Source organism: Lolium rigidum, chromosome 6, assembly GCF_022539505.1.
Source record: "Lolium rigidum isolate FL_2022 chromosome 6, APGP_CSIRO_Lrig_0.1, whole genome shotgun sequence".
In the NCBI taxonomy this organism is placed as follows: Eukaryota; Viridiplantae; Streptophyta; class Magnoliopsida; order Poales; family Poaceae; genus Lolium; species Lolium rigidum.
In genome coordinates, this window is record NC_061513.1 from 201,460,924 (window position 1) to 201,476,093 (window position 15,170).

The 15,170-nt window shown below is 44.7% G+C and overlaps 1 protein-coding gene across 1 annotated transcript; it reads left to right on the top strand.

The window, feature by feature from the left end:
- The first annotated feature begins 226 nt into the window (after window positions 1–226).
- Window positions 227–3,210, top strand: LOC124666963 (disease resistance protein PIK6-NP-like). Its single transcript, XM_047204298.1, has 2 exons — window positions 227–1,186; window positions 1,536–3,210. The coding sequence occupies exons 1-2, from the start codon at window positions 351–353 to the stop codon at window positions 3,127–3,129; spliced, it is 2,430 nt and encodes an 809-aa protein (XP_047060254.1). The 5' UTR covers window positions 227–350; the 3' UTR covers window positions 3,130–3,210.
- Window positions 3,211–15,170: the final 11,960 nt, after the last annotated feature.

The following is a 15,170-nucleotide window of genomic DNA, read 5'->3' on the forward strand; positions in this document are numbered from 1 at the left end:
GTGTTATTAGGAGGCCATTTTGCAAATACTACTGCAAAACTAGAACCTACTAGAGCTGACAAGAGGGTCCACTACTGCCACGTTCACAAATACAACGGTGGAGCAGCACCGGTGACCGTCTATGAGCACACGACGTGTCTTCAGTGACCCTAATTTGGTATTTTGTGTGTACGATGACCAAACTGGAGCCCGCCATGTATTTTTTACTCTTTCAAGTGTGAATAATTGGCCAAACATATTGGCGCACCCACCACCCAGCGACGAAGACTTGGCTGCCAGTCCACGCCCATCCTCACCGCCGGCGACACCTGCAAATCCAGATCCAGAGAAGGCCCCCTTCAACCGGCGAGATGGAGATCGCAGTGGGCGCGGTCTCAGGCATGGTGGACGCGCTGCCAGGCAAGCTCGGAGAGCTGCTGCAGCAGGAGTACGCGCTGCTCTCCGGCGTCCGTGGGGATGTCACCTTCTTCCAGGCCGAGCTGAGCACCATGCACGCCGCGGTCCTCCGCTCCGAGGCCCTCGACGACCCCGACGTGCAGACAAAGAACTGGATCGGCCAAGTCCGCGAGCTCGCCTACGACATCGAGGACTGGGTGGACCTCTTCGCCCACCGTGTCGACGCCGGCAGCCACGACGCGGGCCCCGCCACCTCCTCCAGGTTCTCCCGGTGGTTCCGCCGCGGCATCGACAGGCTCACGACCATTCCCGACCGCCACGTCATCGCCACCGAACTGCAGGAACTCCGGCAGCGCGTCGTCGAGGTGAGCGAGCAGCGGAAGCGCTACAGCCTCGGCCCGCAGGTCATCCCAGCAGGGTCCCGGCACACGGCTGCGCTCGATCCTCGGATCATCTCTCTCTACACCGACAGCGCTAGCCTTGTGGGTCTGGATGTGCCCCGGGGTGAGGTGGCGGAGATGTTGACCGGAGCGGGCTCGGACAGGCTCAAAGTGGTGTCCATCGTTGGGATGGCCGGCTCCGGGAAGACGACGCTTGCCAGGGAGGTGTATGGGTTGGTCGGTGCGGGGTTCAAGTGCCGCGCGTCGGTGTCAGCCGGCCGGAGTTCAGATATTGCGAAGGTGCTCACTGATATGCTATCCCAAGTGGACAGCGGGTACAGACGACGAGGTGATACCGCCGATCTAACTCAATTGATTGGGAGGCTGAGGGAGCATTTTAAAGATAAGAGGTATTACTGCAATTTGTCTGTCCACATTAGTTTGCTAATCTTTTACAAGCTGGCAATTTAGGTACTGACTTAGTGCTCTACTTAGATTCTTGTACATGTGCTCTATTTGCTAGTAATTGGATTAATCCACTTCAATTGTTATACTTTGTCCTGACAGGAGCTTTAAGTTTAACCCATGCAGTTAATTCATCTTTCTAGATAAAAATACACTGCAATTTGTTCTCCAGTACACTGAATCTGTGGCACTCGCCGATACATATCACCAATCATAGATAGAAACTTAGTCCTGATACCTCTTGGTTGACGTGTTTGCAAACTCTTTGATGCATTCCCTCTTGTTATTAAATAGGTATCTTGTTATGATTGATGATCTATGGAGTATTCAAATTTGGGGGACAATCAAATGCTGTTTTCCAGAGAACAATCTTGGAAGTCGGATTATCACTACAACAAGAATTGAAGCTGTTGCAAAGGACGGTGGCCATGTTTACAGGACACATCTTCTTGAGGAAGCTGATGCCGAAACTTTGTTTTCCCGAATAACTTTTGGGAGTGTCGGTGGGTGTCCTCCCCATTTGAAGGATGTTTCAGCTCAGATCTTGAGAAAGTGTGGTGGTTTGCCACTTGCTATAGTGACTGTGGGTGCCATGTTAGCCAGCAAGACACATACGAAAGATGAATTTGGGCGGTATGGATTGGAATGGCAAGCAAATTCACAGCTAGAAGTGATGAAACAGGTCATCAAACTTAGCTACAGTGATCTTCCTGCTCATCTCAAAGCATGTCTATTGTACCTTAGCATATTTCCTGAGAACCATGAGATCGAAATAACACGTCTTGTGAGGCGTTGGATAGCAGAAGGATTCATCAGCGAACATCGTGGTACAAGCACAGAGGAAATAGCAAGGAACTACATCAATGACCTCATTGGTAGAAACTTAATCCAGCCAACACAGCTGAATCATGATGTCACCCCTAGGAGTTGTGCTCTTCATCCGGTAATACACGAGTTCATTGTTTGCAAGGCCATGGAAGATAACTTTGTTGCCTTGGTACATGCTGAGCAGCAAGATGTCCCACCTGGCAACCGCACTGTCCGACGCCTATCCTTGCTGAATAGTGGTAAATCTGATCAGGCTGTGGCACAAATTGATGGGACAAAAGTATCTCGTGCTCGCTCGATCACCGTATTTGCTCACACCTGTGGCACACCTCGTCTAAATGAACTTAGTGTATTGCGAGTTCTGGACCTTGAAGGCTGTGAAGGTCCACTTTGCCTTGACGGTCTCTGCAAATTGCTGCTTCTGAGGTACTTGAACCTCAAGGGAACAGATATCAGTCAACTGCCAGCACAGATTGGGGATCTCAAATGCCTAGAGACACTGGATGTGAGAACCACAAAGGTGAAAGAGCTACCTCTCAGCATTCTCAGCCTCGAAAATTTAACGCATTTGCTCACCGGAAATGCCAAGTTGCCAACGGGGATAAGCAAGATGAAGTCCGTGTTGACACTGTCGTGCAGCAATGTTGGCAAGAGCGCTACGGTGAATATCATACAAGAGATAGGTGAAATGGCCAGCTTGAGGGAACTTGAATTATTTTGCGATGTTACTCAGATGCCTGGGGATAAGAAACAAGTCGTATTTCAATGTGGCGGGCTCCGGAGTCTTAAGAAACTTTCCATTCGGTGCAGCTCGCCATCAGTGGCCTTTGTGGCAGGTGCTTTACCAAAGGTTGAAGTGCTTGAGCTAAAGTTCGAAAAGGGCCCTTCAAAAGAGTCAAGTGGTGTGTCTGGCATAGAGCATTTGTCAAGCCTCAAGCATATGCCTATCGAGTTTTCGCAGCATGTTGCAGGCGCTGCAGCTGCTGTGGCTGCAGTAAGAAATGTCGCTGAGATTGCCCACCCTAATTGTCAAGTGATCACCGTGAATGTTGACCAATAGAGTTTTCGAACATTGTGCACATTTGACTCGTGCAGGCGCGAGGGATTTTACATACCTTCTTGTTCGAACTTCTTAGATGATGAGCTTCCCCGATGATTTGAAAATTGGTTCATTGCTTCATTTGATCTTCGTACCAGCTATGGATCCAGGCATTCTGATTTCATATGACCTAGTTGTCCACATCCAAAACAGGTAATATCCTGTTGAGTGCAATCCTTGGCATAGTGACCTTTTCTTGCACAGTTATGGCATCGAACTCGACTATAAAATGGTGTGATTGTCTCATCTCTAGTTTGAAAATTCATCTCTGACTGAGTTTTTTGTATCTTAATTGGTTGTGGTTCCAACCTTGCCTTCCGTTTTCTTTCATTACGCACTTCTTCATAATCATTCTCCAAAGTAATTGCGGTATCCACTAGCTCGTGGAACCTTGTGCATTTGGTTAGATTCAATCGCATTTTCGGGAATGGATTCATCCCTTTTAAGAACCTTTTTATCCTTTTCTCCTCTGTGTTCACATCCTCTGCTGCATAACGTGATAAACGATCAAACTCTACTAGATATTTCCATACCGACAAGTCATTCTGCTTCAAGGTCTCGAACTCTCTTCTCTTTAGCTCCATGATACTTTCAGGAACCTGGGCTTCCCGGAACTTCTTCTTAAACTCGTCCCACGTGAAAACATGTCCCGAAGGTTGAATTAGAATCACGTTATCCCACCATGACGCTGCTTGGTCCCGATAGTAGATAGGTGGCATATCTAACCTTCTCTTCATCATTACACCGAGCTTGTCTTTAATTTCTGCTCGGTGTCCCTCAACCAATCATCCGCATCCATAGGTTCGGTGCGGTAGCAAAAGTCGAGTGGATTGGTTTGTAGGAATTCCGTAAGACTCACTCCTTTTGGCCCTCCATTTCGATACCTCCATTATTCTCACGTATCAAACGACTGAAAAATTCATTTTGTTGTGCTAAGTTTGCTTGCTCTATCCTCGACCATCCTTTCCATGTGCTCAAAGAATTCTTGCCCAAGCAAGACGAGGGGTTGATGTTGGCGATCTAGTGGCGGAGAATGCCTCTTCCATCCGCTTAGCTTCTCTTTCACGACCTTCTTTTGCCTCCCTCTCTTCATGAGTCGTTACTATTTCCTCAGTTGGTTGGTAACTCGTCTCTCCCTCACGCGATCCCATTTACCCGCTAGACCTGTAACATCAAGAAAGAACTCAATGATGCAACATGCATTTGCACACCAAGGTCAAACTTCATGCACAGATCTAGTCAATCAATGAAATTCCAATAAAATCCAAGAAGATTCAGCTTTGTGCTCATAATACACATCATTATATGCCTGAATGTAGTAGTTGGGTAAGACATCCCTAAACATCAGGCTCAGATGTGTAGTATATAACACCACATAATATAGGTTTACCTCGTGATACTTAGCACGTATATATGAGATTCTACTATTTGTCTCAACCTTTACCTTAGTTGCACATTTGTAATGAGATAAACTTGATACAAGGTAGTCTAAGATAGTTAAAGTTAACCTAATTTTCTTTGGAAGTACTACTTAACTTCCATTTTTGTTGAGGACTATCTCACATCATATGTCTAGGTTCTAACATGGCTACTCTAAACACATAACTATGGAACTATAGCTCTTATACTTCCAAGTGTTTCTACCATAAGACTATGGTCGTGATATACTTAGCACGATTACCATGGTTTTGGAACACAACTCTTGCACTATTGGTGAACACCTGACTTCTTATTGTACTTCTCCTAAATATTTATGATGTTTTAGTCCATCACATAACGATTCTTAGGTGAATCATATATGATTAACAACTCTACCATGTAAGTAAACAAATTTTATCCATATCTCTCATCCTTACCTCCCATGATTGACTAATCATGGTCTATACTACTTTATCTATCTTATATTTACCACTTACTATCGATTATTTCACAAGTTGGGATAGTTTTCTTACTCATTACTTGTATTGGTTTACACCTTCTAATAGGATATCTTTCTTATACACATATCTTCATTACTTGATATTACTCTATTATGAGTTTGAATAACTCTTACTTAATCATAACATGTGTTGGTACACATCTTCCAATAGGATATCTTCCTTATGGTTGTATCCTCTCTTTGGACTACCATGTATTGTATACCAACTATGGTCTACTCATATATTGTTTTAAGGACTTACTGGTGTGATACATACTTGGGATTATACTGCCTAACTTTACTTTATCTTGGTAAGTCAGGTAAGAAATGTTGACTCAAGTGTGTCAGGATTATTCTCAAGTGAATATCCATCTCAAGTCATAAGAACTATTTGGTTTAGCTAAGACAACTTTCTATAGACACTACCCATCCTATAGGTCTCTTTTAAAGGGTTTTAATCCTAGGGTCAAAGCATTTGCTACGATACCAAGCTGTGGTGACCCGGCATACCACTTGCATGGTGTAGTATGCAAGTCCGATATAACACCAATGAAACACCGTTTCACTCGTATTATATCGCTCGAGTGGTACAACAGAAACATATGCGGGTCCAAGGCATGTCTATAGAATTACAACACGGACTCTTTACAAAAGATCCACTCAGACCTCCTACTTTACAATGAGGTAAAGCGCAAATAAACTCCGGAGGAACGACTCGTGATCTAATCTTATCACGGACTCTAATTATAGAGTATTTGACTAGCTAAAGAGGCTATGACTAGATTCTAGCTAAATAGGAGCTAGGTTTAGGAAGCTAGTTCCCCTTCTACTACTTAATCTAGGTTTTCTCCATGGTAGTTGTGGTGTTTGACTCTTTCGGCAGGTTCCTGTCCCCTTTAAGTATTTGTAGACTCCTTGGTCTTCAAGTTGCACGGTAGATCCTCTTTCGATGCCTCCATATCTAAGCAGGGGATTTAAGAGTGGGATGAGTACGAGCGTACTCAACAAGTTTATTATAGGAAAGAGGTGTTTAATGCACTAACTACGGCATTAGACCAGAAAGTCTATTACCAATGCAGATTTTCATAACCATTTCTTAAAAAAAATTGCTTTTATTCAGAAGAACTATGTCCGTCAGCCTTCACCGGTTTACTAGAACTTCATGGAGTTCCTTTCCGGCAGCGTTCGCAGTTCCAAAACCCGGAACAGGGAGTGACAGGTCACGATTCATTACACTCTGCAGAGGTGTGTTGCTTTACCCATAAGAGATCTTAACCTTGGTGCCAACCGAGTCTATAGTTCTCGTCCACACTTCCTTTGGTGTGAGGCCCGATATAAGGTCATAGCCAATCATATTCCTCCGCTACCTCATACACCCACCCGTTGATGCAAACTCCGACCACGGGTCCTCGCCGGTGCTCTTATACCAATTAAGGACGGCCCCCGACCACGACAACGGTTCAGGTCTCTACCATGAACTCCTTCGCCGGGAGATGCAACCCATCATAGACCGCAATAACCGTGGGGACTTAAGGCTTCCCGACCCACCGCTTGCTCCTCGGGCGACAAGTGTCTACGGTCTCTACCGTGGGGACTTAAGGCTTCCCCAGCCCACCGCTTGCCCCCTTGGAATACAAGTGTCTACGGTAAAGCGCGTCCGTTGATGTACAAGAGGTGGAAATACAATTGACTATTCCGTCCCACTCCAGATCTTATGGTTAACACGGATATTACGGCACAAGAATCATCTGGACGACATTTGTTGTTTAATCCTAGATGGATATAAACCCTTGCAATGGAACCTCCACCATATCAACACAATCCATGGTTCCATTGCCCACCACATAGTCATATTCATAGTTATGAAAATAGTGGTTTTGCTTTTTATGCAATAGTGATAAACATAGTACTTTGCAAGTAATTTGGTAAAAATACTCAAATGACATGAGCAAGTGATGAACTTGCCTTTCTTGACTTGCAAGATTATGCAGTCAAGGTCTTCGATACGCAATAACTCCAAATTCTGAAATAGCATCATCGTCCGGTAAGGACGATGTTTAAAAGATTGGCAAGGATGCAATAATGCATAAGTATGAGATGCAATCACTCTAAGCGTGACCTAACCCCGATGATTTAGGATCAATGAGTTATAATGATTGGTTCGGGGTGTGTTGCACTTTTAGAGTGATTCACAAACAAGGTTCTTATTCAGGGTTGTTTGTTTTAGAGTCATAAGCAGGTGGTAAAATGCATAGTAACAATCATACACACCAAGGGATAATAGTTGTATAATAAGTAAAGAGCAGTTGTCAATTTTAAGTCCTATAGTGCATGGTTAATGATTGCTTGTTATATTCTTCAAAAGAATAACTTTTGAAGAACATGTTCTTTAATAAAGAACATGTATGACCATTGGGTTTGTGGTTTACTGTAGTTTGTTATAGTTGCAACTAGTTTCGGGGTAAATATTAGATGGATCCCAACCATGTTGGTTTCATCAATGGCTAGAGCTTGTGGGTTTGAGTTGAGCCTAAGCATCTTGAGCAATTTATTATAATTAATTGTTATCAAGGTTGGTATACCTTGTCTGGTGATAGCTGGTTATTGGCTATAGGTCCTATTAGGCAGAATTGATGGTGATTCCTTATTTTCTTCAAAAGAATAACTTTTGAAGAACATACTTCTTAAGTAATAAGAAGTATTACAATTAAGGTTGAGGTTGCCTAGGGTTTACATTTGAATTCACTAAGTAAGGAATGGTTGGTTCCTAAATAGGATGATTCATAATTATCTAATACTAGTAGGGTTTAGTGGAACAAGTTTATGTAATGTTCAAGATTTGGCATAGTTGCTCCTGAGGTTCATCACATTGATGTGATGCTAAATAGGAATGAATAGGAATGATGGTTTTGGGTAATAGGATCTAGGTTTTACACCTAGTTGACCCTACTTGATTATTTAGGTCTGATGAAGATGAACACATGGAATACTAATTTAGTAATGATGGTTACTACATTTTATGTGGTCATGGTAAGCATTTAGTAGCTACTATGGTTCTATGATTGAAAATAAAGTAATATGATTACATGTTATAACCTAGGGTTTAAGTTTGGAAACAAATTAGAGTTCCCCTGATATAGTGGAGCTAGGATTCTTAATGGCATTAGGGTTTTAGGATTCCACATAAAGTTATGAGATTATAAGTTTATTTATAAAATTTAGAGGAAAATTCATATTATTATATTTTTTAATTTTAAAGTATTTGTTGCTGTTTTTGTTTCGCTTATAGTTTTCCTCTTGTTCATAAGTTATTTTGATTTGGCTTTTTGTATCACTTTCTTTATTCAAAGAATTGTTCTAAAAAAAATGGCCAAATGACTAGAGTTCAACTTGTCCAACCTGAACTAGCCCAACTGGATATGGCCCATAGGCTGGCCCAGCTAGGCCTTGACAAAACTAGCCCAAACTGGTTTGGGGTCAACGACCCCCTCTCTCTCTCTCGTTCCGCACTTTCTCCCCCGCACGCACGCCCAGCGAGCCCCCAGGCTTCTGCCTCGTCGTCGCCCTCTCTCACTCTCGCCGGCTCCGGCCACCTCCAGCGCCGTCCATTATCGGCGATGCTCCGCCTCCTCCTGATCTACCACATGCCTACTGGATTCGATCCTCCGCCCCCAACTCGAAAACCCTAGCCGCCGTTCGTGGTTCCGACTGTCGCCGGCCGATTCCGGCGCCGCCGCTGTTCGGCGAGGATCCCCCGAGCCTCCTCTGCCGGACCCATCCTCTGCTGTGCCTCCCGCACTCAAGCGCGCACGCCCGCGTACCTGCGCGTCACTGACGACCGCGCCGCCGCACGGCGTTGCTTGTCACCTCCGTCACCGCCGTCGGCCAGAAAGGCTCCGCCATGAATTTCTCCCTCGATTGCCCGCCGCTACGAGGCTCGCACCCTCCTGCGCGTGCGGCCACATGAGATCATAGCCGGGGCTCTTCTCGGTGATGCGGTGGTGTACTGGTGGGGGATGTTGTGTGTGATGGTTGCTGCGATGGCGTTACTCGGGTGGAGATGTTGCTACTGCTTCCGCAACCACGCTTCAACCTCGACGCCGGCGGGACGGTGCCGCAGACGCAACCCCGGCGTCGCCTACCTCGCTACTCCCTCTACTGCACTGTGAGCTAAACCCCTCTCATCTCTGTTCATGGTTATAGTGTTTGGCTGCATCCTTACTACTGATCCATTTGTGCTACTGGTGGTATACATGCGTGTGTAGTGGGGCTAAATAAATTATGCCCATGTAGTGGAGGCAAGAATTATTATTCCCTGTGAGGGTTGGCTTGATCTGGCAATGCTTTGATCCATTTATATACTGCCTTGTGCTTTGGTTGATGCCTCCATTTGGATAATTTTCTTATCCATGACATGATGGTTTGTGGACTGACTGAACCCACTGAAATAATCTAGTTAGTCATCTATACTTTATCTTAATGGACTTAGACCTCCAAGATGTAATTACCCTTTCTTGCAGTTACATGATTTACTTGATGTGTTAAACACTACTACTACTTTGGTTGTACTTGGTTGGCCTGGAATCTATTTTCTGGACCCCAAGTAATTCCTGGAGTGAGTTATGTATTACTTGGCTGCTTATGATGATGACTGAATTAAGTGCATAAATGATACTTGGACAGTTATTGGGTTGGAATACACAAAGTGAGACTTTGAGTTTCTTGAATATGATCTAGTTGCGAATTAGCAACTAGAAATGATTTATTTTTGCCAGGTTATTTATTGGTGGATCTTGCTGTCCCTTATTTGGCAGTTATAAACTGATAAGAATAGGTCTTACTTGACCTTGTAGCCTTGCCAAGGATGCAAAGGCTGAGGCACCAATTTAAAATAAGAACAGATATTGCTATGTTGCCTTTTCCTCTCTGTGATGATTTAGCATAGCACCACTATGCCTATCTGAGAGAATAGATCCCTCCGATCCTCCTAGATAAAACTCTAGTGGAAGGGTAGATGGATCTACTTGCTTGGTATTTTCCACTTTATTTCCTCTCATGTGATTATGCAATAGTTAAGAACAGAATACTGCATGATCTATTTATCATATCATTGGGTTTCTACCTGATGCACTTTGTAGCTTGATAGATGGTTCTTCTTGCTACTTGTGGTACTCTCCTTCTTGTGGCATTTCTTCTCCTCCTTGCTGCTTGATCTATTTCCTGAGATCTAGCTGTGCTTCTCAGTGGTTGTCCTTGTGTTTTTCTAATGGATCAGTACATGTTCTTGCTAGTATCTGATGGAGAGATGACTGCTAAATGGGCTGTTGGTGCGGCTGGTTTGGTGTGGTTTGCAAGGAAATCTGCTAGTGCTACTACCGGGTGGTTTGTATACTACTGGGCTATCTACTGTGGTGATGACAACACAGAGATTGCATGTATATGTGTGAGCTGCTAGGTAAGTTGCTTCCCCTCCATGTGCAGGTTGCAAACTTGACTTTGTTTGCCTTATTTGCAAGGCACGGCTCAACGTTGTACTTATCCCATGTTGGCTTTTATTTGAGATACCGCCAGGTGTATATTTCCTATTGGTATTCTGTGACTAAATGGATTCAATTGATGAGCTTAAATATTGATAGTTGCATTGATAAGTAATTAAGATGATGCTTGATTACTAGACTAATAAGATGGATTAGTGGCTTAAGTTTCTGTTGGTAATCAATACCAATAGTAAACTAGTTTAAATTTCAAAGTGACTTTTCAAATTAGGAGCTTGTCTAGGTTTAGAGGGACTGATCTATTGCATTGTTACCACAGATGAATGGATCAAGTATGATTTGTCTTGTCCTTTCTCGGTTATTGATCCAATGCTGCCATTTACCCATATTGCCTACTTGCTCGATTATGATCCGAGATGATCCGAGTTGTCCCTTTTATGATCCAAAGATGATTCCCTTGATCCAATGCTGCCTTTAGATTTAGATTGATCCCTCTAGCCACCAATTGGGTATTAGAACAAGTTTCTAATGTCCAATAGTTAAGCTCCAACACACTAAAATGCCACATCATTGATGATGACAACATTTTAACATTGACCAACTATTTTCTTCCCTTTGTTGTGTATTTTGCAGGGAAAGAAGAACAAGAAGATTGAGATCAAGCTTTAGTTTAGGAATTCTTATTATTCTTTTTGTGTTGTTTTATTTCTTTTTGTAAGTTGTAACTTTATTGGATACTGTTATTTGTAATAAAGTTTAAATTATTTATTCATTTGGGATTATCAAATGTATTTACTTTTACATATTATATTATATACTTGTTTAAATTCCAATTTCAATTCAAATTCTTATTTGAATTTATGTCCTTAATATTTGAATTTGAATGCAAATTGTTCTCCCAAAAAGATATGAATTCATAAAGGTCATGTCGAAATTTGTCGCACTCACATCGATGACTAACTCAATTTCACCGACGCAAGAGAAACCTCGATCCCCTTAGAGGTTTTAAACAAAAGCGCGACAATTCCCCGGATTTTCTATGCATGAATGCAATGCACACATCTGTTTCCTCTATTTTTGTAACCCTAATACCTGGGATATTACAAAGGAGCCAACAGTTTCTCATTCATGAGGTCAGTCACAACTGGGTTAATTTTGTCCAGCAAATCTACATCAACATCCTGAACTTCAGAGGTAAACATATAAGTAAAATAATAAAAAATGACTGGTTTAAGAGCATTAGTACCCTCGACCCACAGGTCATTGTGCCGTAGCCTTTTTATCTGATTCTTTTTTCGCCTAGCCGACGCAAATTGGTGGAGAAAATACGTATTGCGGTCACCATTCTGAAGCCAATTTGCCCTAGAACACTGGATCCAATGTACTTCCTCTTGTTCTAGTAATAACGCAATTAGAGCATCTTGTTCCTTTGCAATAATTTTGTTCTCCTCCGACATAGGCCCGACCATGGCTCGTTCTAGCTTTCTTTGTGCCGCTCGCATACGTTCCGAAGAATGTCTTTGTCCCATGCATGGAGCGATGCATGCATATTTGCCAACTTTGCTAAGACCCCTGCTGAGCCAACTTCCGTCCCAGCTTTGATCCATGCTTGTTCAACCACCTATCTAAACGAGTCTTCTCTAAGACATTTAGCTTCAAATCTTTTTGGGATAGCCAGGTTTTATATATTCTCTTGTTGTTCCGTTTCTAGGAGGATTTGCCGATGATCAGACTTCATACAATCCAGATGTGTAAGAGATGGTCCGGATGCATAGCCATCCACGAAGAATTGGCAATAGCTCTATCCATATGTTCTCGGATGCGCCCATGTCTCCATGTGAACGGATCACCGATGAATCCCAGATCTTCCAAGTCACAGTCTGTAAGAGCATCCGTGAACGCTTCCATAAAATGAAGGGGCCTAGGATTACCCCCTTCTTTTTCATTAGGATACAAAATTTCATCGCCTATCACAACCTAGGGAAGATTGCTTTGGGCTTTCAGCTCCCGCAGTTTGTTCCAAGTCATGTATTTATCTTCCCATCTCGATTCGCCATATAAACCAGTTAGCCTCCAAACTTTATCTTGGCTCTCATGGATCGAAATATCAATATAATTGGGAGCGGAGAAAATTTGCTGAATGTAATACCTTGTCTCCATAAAGTAACACCCCTCCACTCCTAGTGGTCATAGGGTTCACAATCTTGAAATCCATGTTCAGACTTCTATGGAGACACTCCACAGGATAAGTGTCTAAATGAGTTTCACATAAGAAAATAATGTCAGGATTACAACGCCTCTGTACCTCCTGGAGTGAGCGAACTGTCGGGCGATTCCCCGCACCCTAACAGCTCACAAACAAGATTTTCATTGCGACCAGACGAGTTCCTCGTGGGACCCCACTGATCCTAGTGAAGGGGAGTCTGCTCCATCCTTCTTTGTTCTTTTTGTTCCTTCCTTTGCAACGTCCTCTACAACTTGAACAGAGGTCGTCTTGCCGTCAGTTAACATAATTGTTTCATTGGTGATATTTTGAATCATAGCTGCATCATCTGCACCACGTGCTTGATGTTAGTCATATCTAGAGCTCTCTTAGCAAGCGTGTTGGTCAAGTCGTATGTCCCAAGTATAAGGAGGTCACCTTAGCATAATGTCGGTGTGCTCTCATGGAGAGGTCTTGTGTAGTAGATGTGATGAGGTCTAAGACCCCGTGTGTGGCCCGATCTTGCGGATTGACCTCGAAACCAAAGGGGAGATGGGAAAACGCGAGGAACACGAAGAACACGACGGGCACAAGGAACTCCGAGACTCACGCACGCACACCAACCCGATACACCCGATGCTTACCTCCGTGGCTCGATGGACCACGCCAATAGAATCTCCGTGGAAGAGACACGCGGTAGAATTCCTCGGAGAGAGATTGGGATTGGAGAGGAAGAGCTTGGGGAAGGAGAGAGAGTAACAAGTACTAGAATCTCCTTCAACAAGATCTAAGTCAACAACCAAGGTGCCTTGATTACAGAGGGATGATACCCAAGGGAGACTAAGCTCAAAGGTAGGGTTTGAGTTCAAAACAAGTCTAAAGAGCTAAGGAGGGGTTCCAGCTACTTATATAGGCACACATGGCCAGCAAGGGCGAACATGTACGCAAAAGGATAAGTTAAGGCAGTTTGGTGGGGTACTCTCGTCAGGTCCGGTTTGGGATCCGGTCTGACCGGGCCTGTGACCGGGCTGTCCGGTCATGGGTCCGGTCTGACCGGGCCTGTGACCGGGCCGTCCGGTCCTGGGTCCGGTCGACCGGTCGGAAACCGGGAAACTGCGAAGTTTCCGGTCTTGCGTCCGGTCGTCGTCCGGTACGAGGGAGCTGGTCCGGTTTGCGGCCGGTTGACCGGGCCTGTGACCGGGGCGGCCGGTCTGACCGGGTCCTGGACCGGCCAGCGTCCGTCTCTTCCTCGGAGCGCTTCGAGCGACGTCGGCTTCGGCTTCATGATCATCTCCATGTCCAGCTGCTTCTCTCCTTCCCTTTACCTTGGCGCCCCCTCCTCTCCGGGGTCTTGATGCGCCTTGTACCTAATGACACATAGCACGTCGGCATGAGGTAGCAATCCATCCAAAGGGGTACCAAGATCAAGGGTGGTGAGGAGCGAGTTCACCTCATCATGTAGAGCCTTGGCTCGGGCTCGTGTCATCGGTCCACTTGGGGGACTAGTTGGTCTTGATGGAGTGTCGTCGGTGAGCGGGGCTACATCATCTCCCCCTTGGGAAAGAGTCGTCCTCGACTCGTGGCCTTCCTCATCTCCATGATAGGGTGACAAGTCGAAGACATTGAACGTGTTGCTCACCAAGTACTTGGAGGTGGGGATGTCGATGACGTAAGCGTTGTTGTTGATGCGTTTGAGGACCTTGAAGGGACCATCTCCTCTTGGCTTGAGCTTCGAGTTGCGTTCATGAGGAAATCTTTCCTTCCGGAGGTGGATCCAAACGAGGTCGCCTTCTTGAAATATGCGTTCCTTCTTCTTGGCGTTGAGGCGGGTAGCTTGACGAAGCACATGTTCTTGAATGGTAGCTCTTGTTTCTTCATGAAGTTTCTTGACGGCGGCGGTGCGCTTGTCGAAGTCCATGTTGATCCGCTCATGAAGGGGGAGCGGGAGTATGTCGAGTGCCGTGAGCGGCTCAAACCCGTAGACGACCATGAAGGGACTCCTTGATGTAGTCGAGTGCTTGGCGCGGTTGTAGGCGAACTCCGCGTGTGGAAGGCATTCCTCCCATGACTTCAAGTTTTTCTTCACGAGGATGCGTAGAAGGGTGGAGAGGCTTCGATTGACCACTTCCGTTTGGCCGTCCGTTTGCGGATGCGAGGATGATGAGAATAAGAGCTTCACTCCAAACTTTGCCATGAGCGACTTCCAAAGATAACTCATGAACTTGACGTCCCGATCCGACACAATGCTTTGCGGTACTCCATGTAGGCGAACAATTTCCCTGAAAAACAATGAAGCAATGTGTGAACCATCATCGCTCTTATGTGTGAAGCACTATGTTAGCGTTAGCCTCGCTTTCGCTATCTTGCCACACGAGTGTTTGCTTGT

What these genes read in the sequence shown, in the direction of transcription:
- LOC124666963 (XM_047204298.1), top strand. Translation starts at nt 351, where the DNA reads ATGGAGATCGCAGTGGGCGCGGTCTCAGGCATGGTGGACGCGCTGCCA. An exon ending in GAGCATTTTAAAGATAAGAG is followed by an intron (nt 1,187 to 1,535) that starts GTATTACTGCAA and finishes GTTATTAAATAG; the next exon opens with GTATCTTGTTATGATTGATG.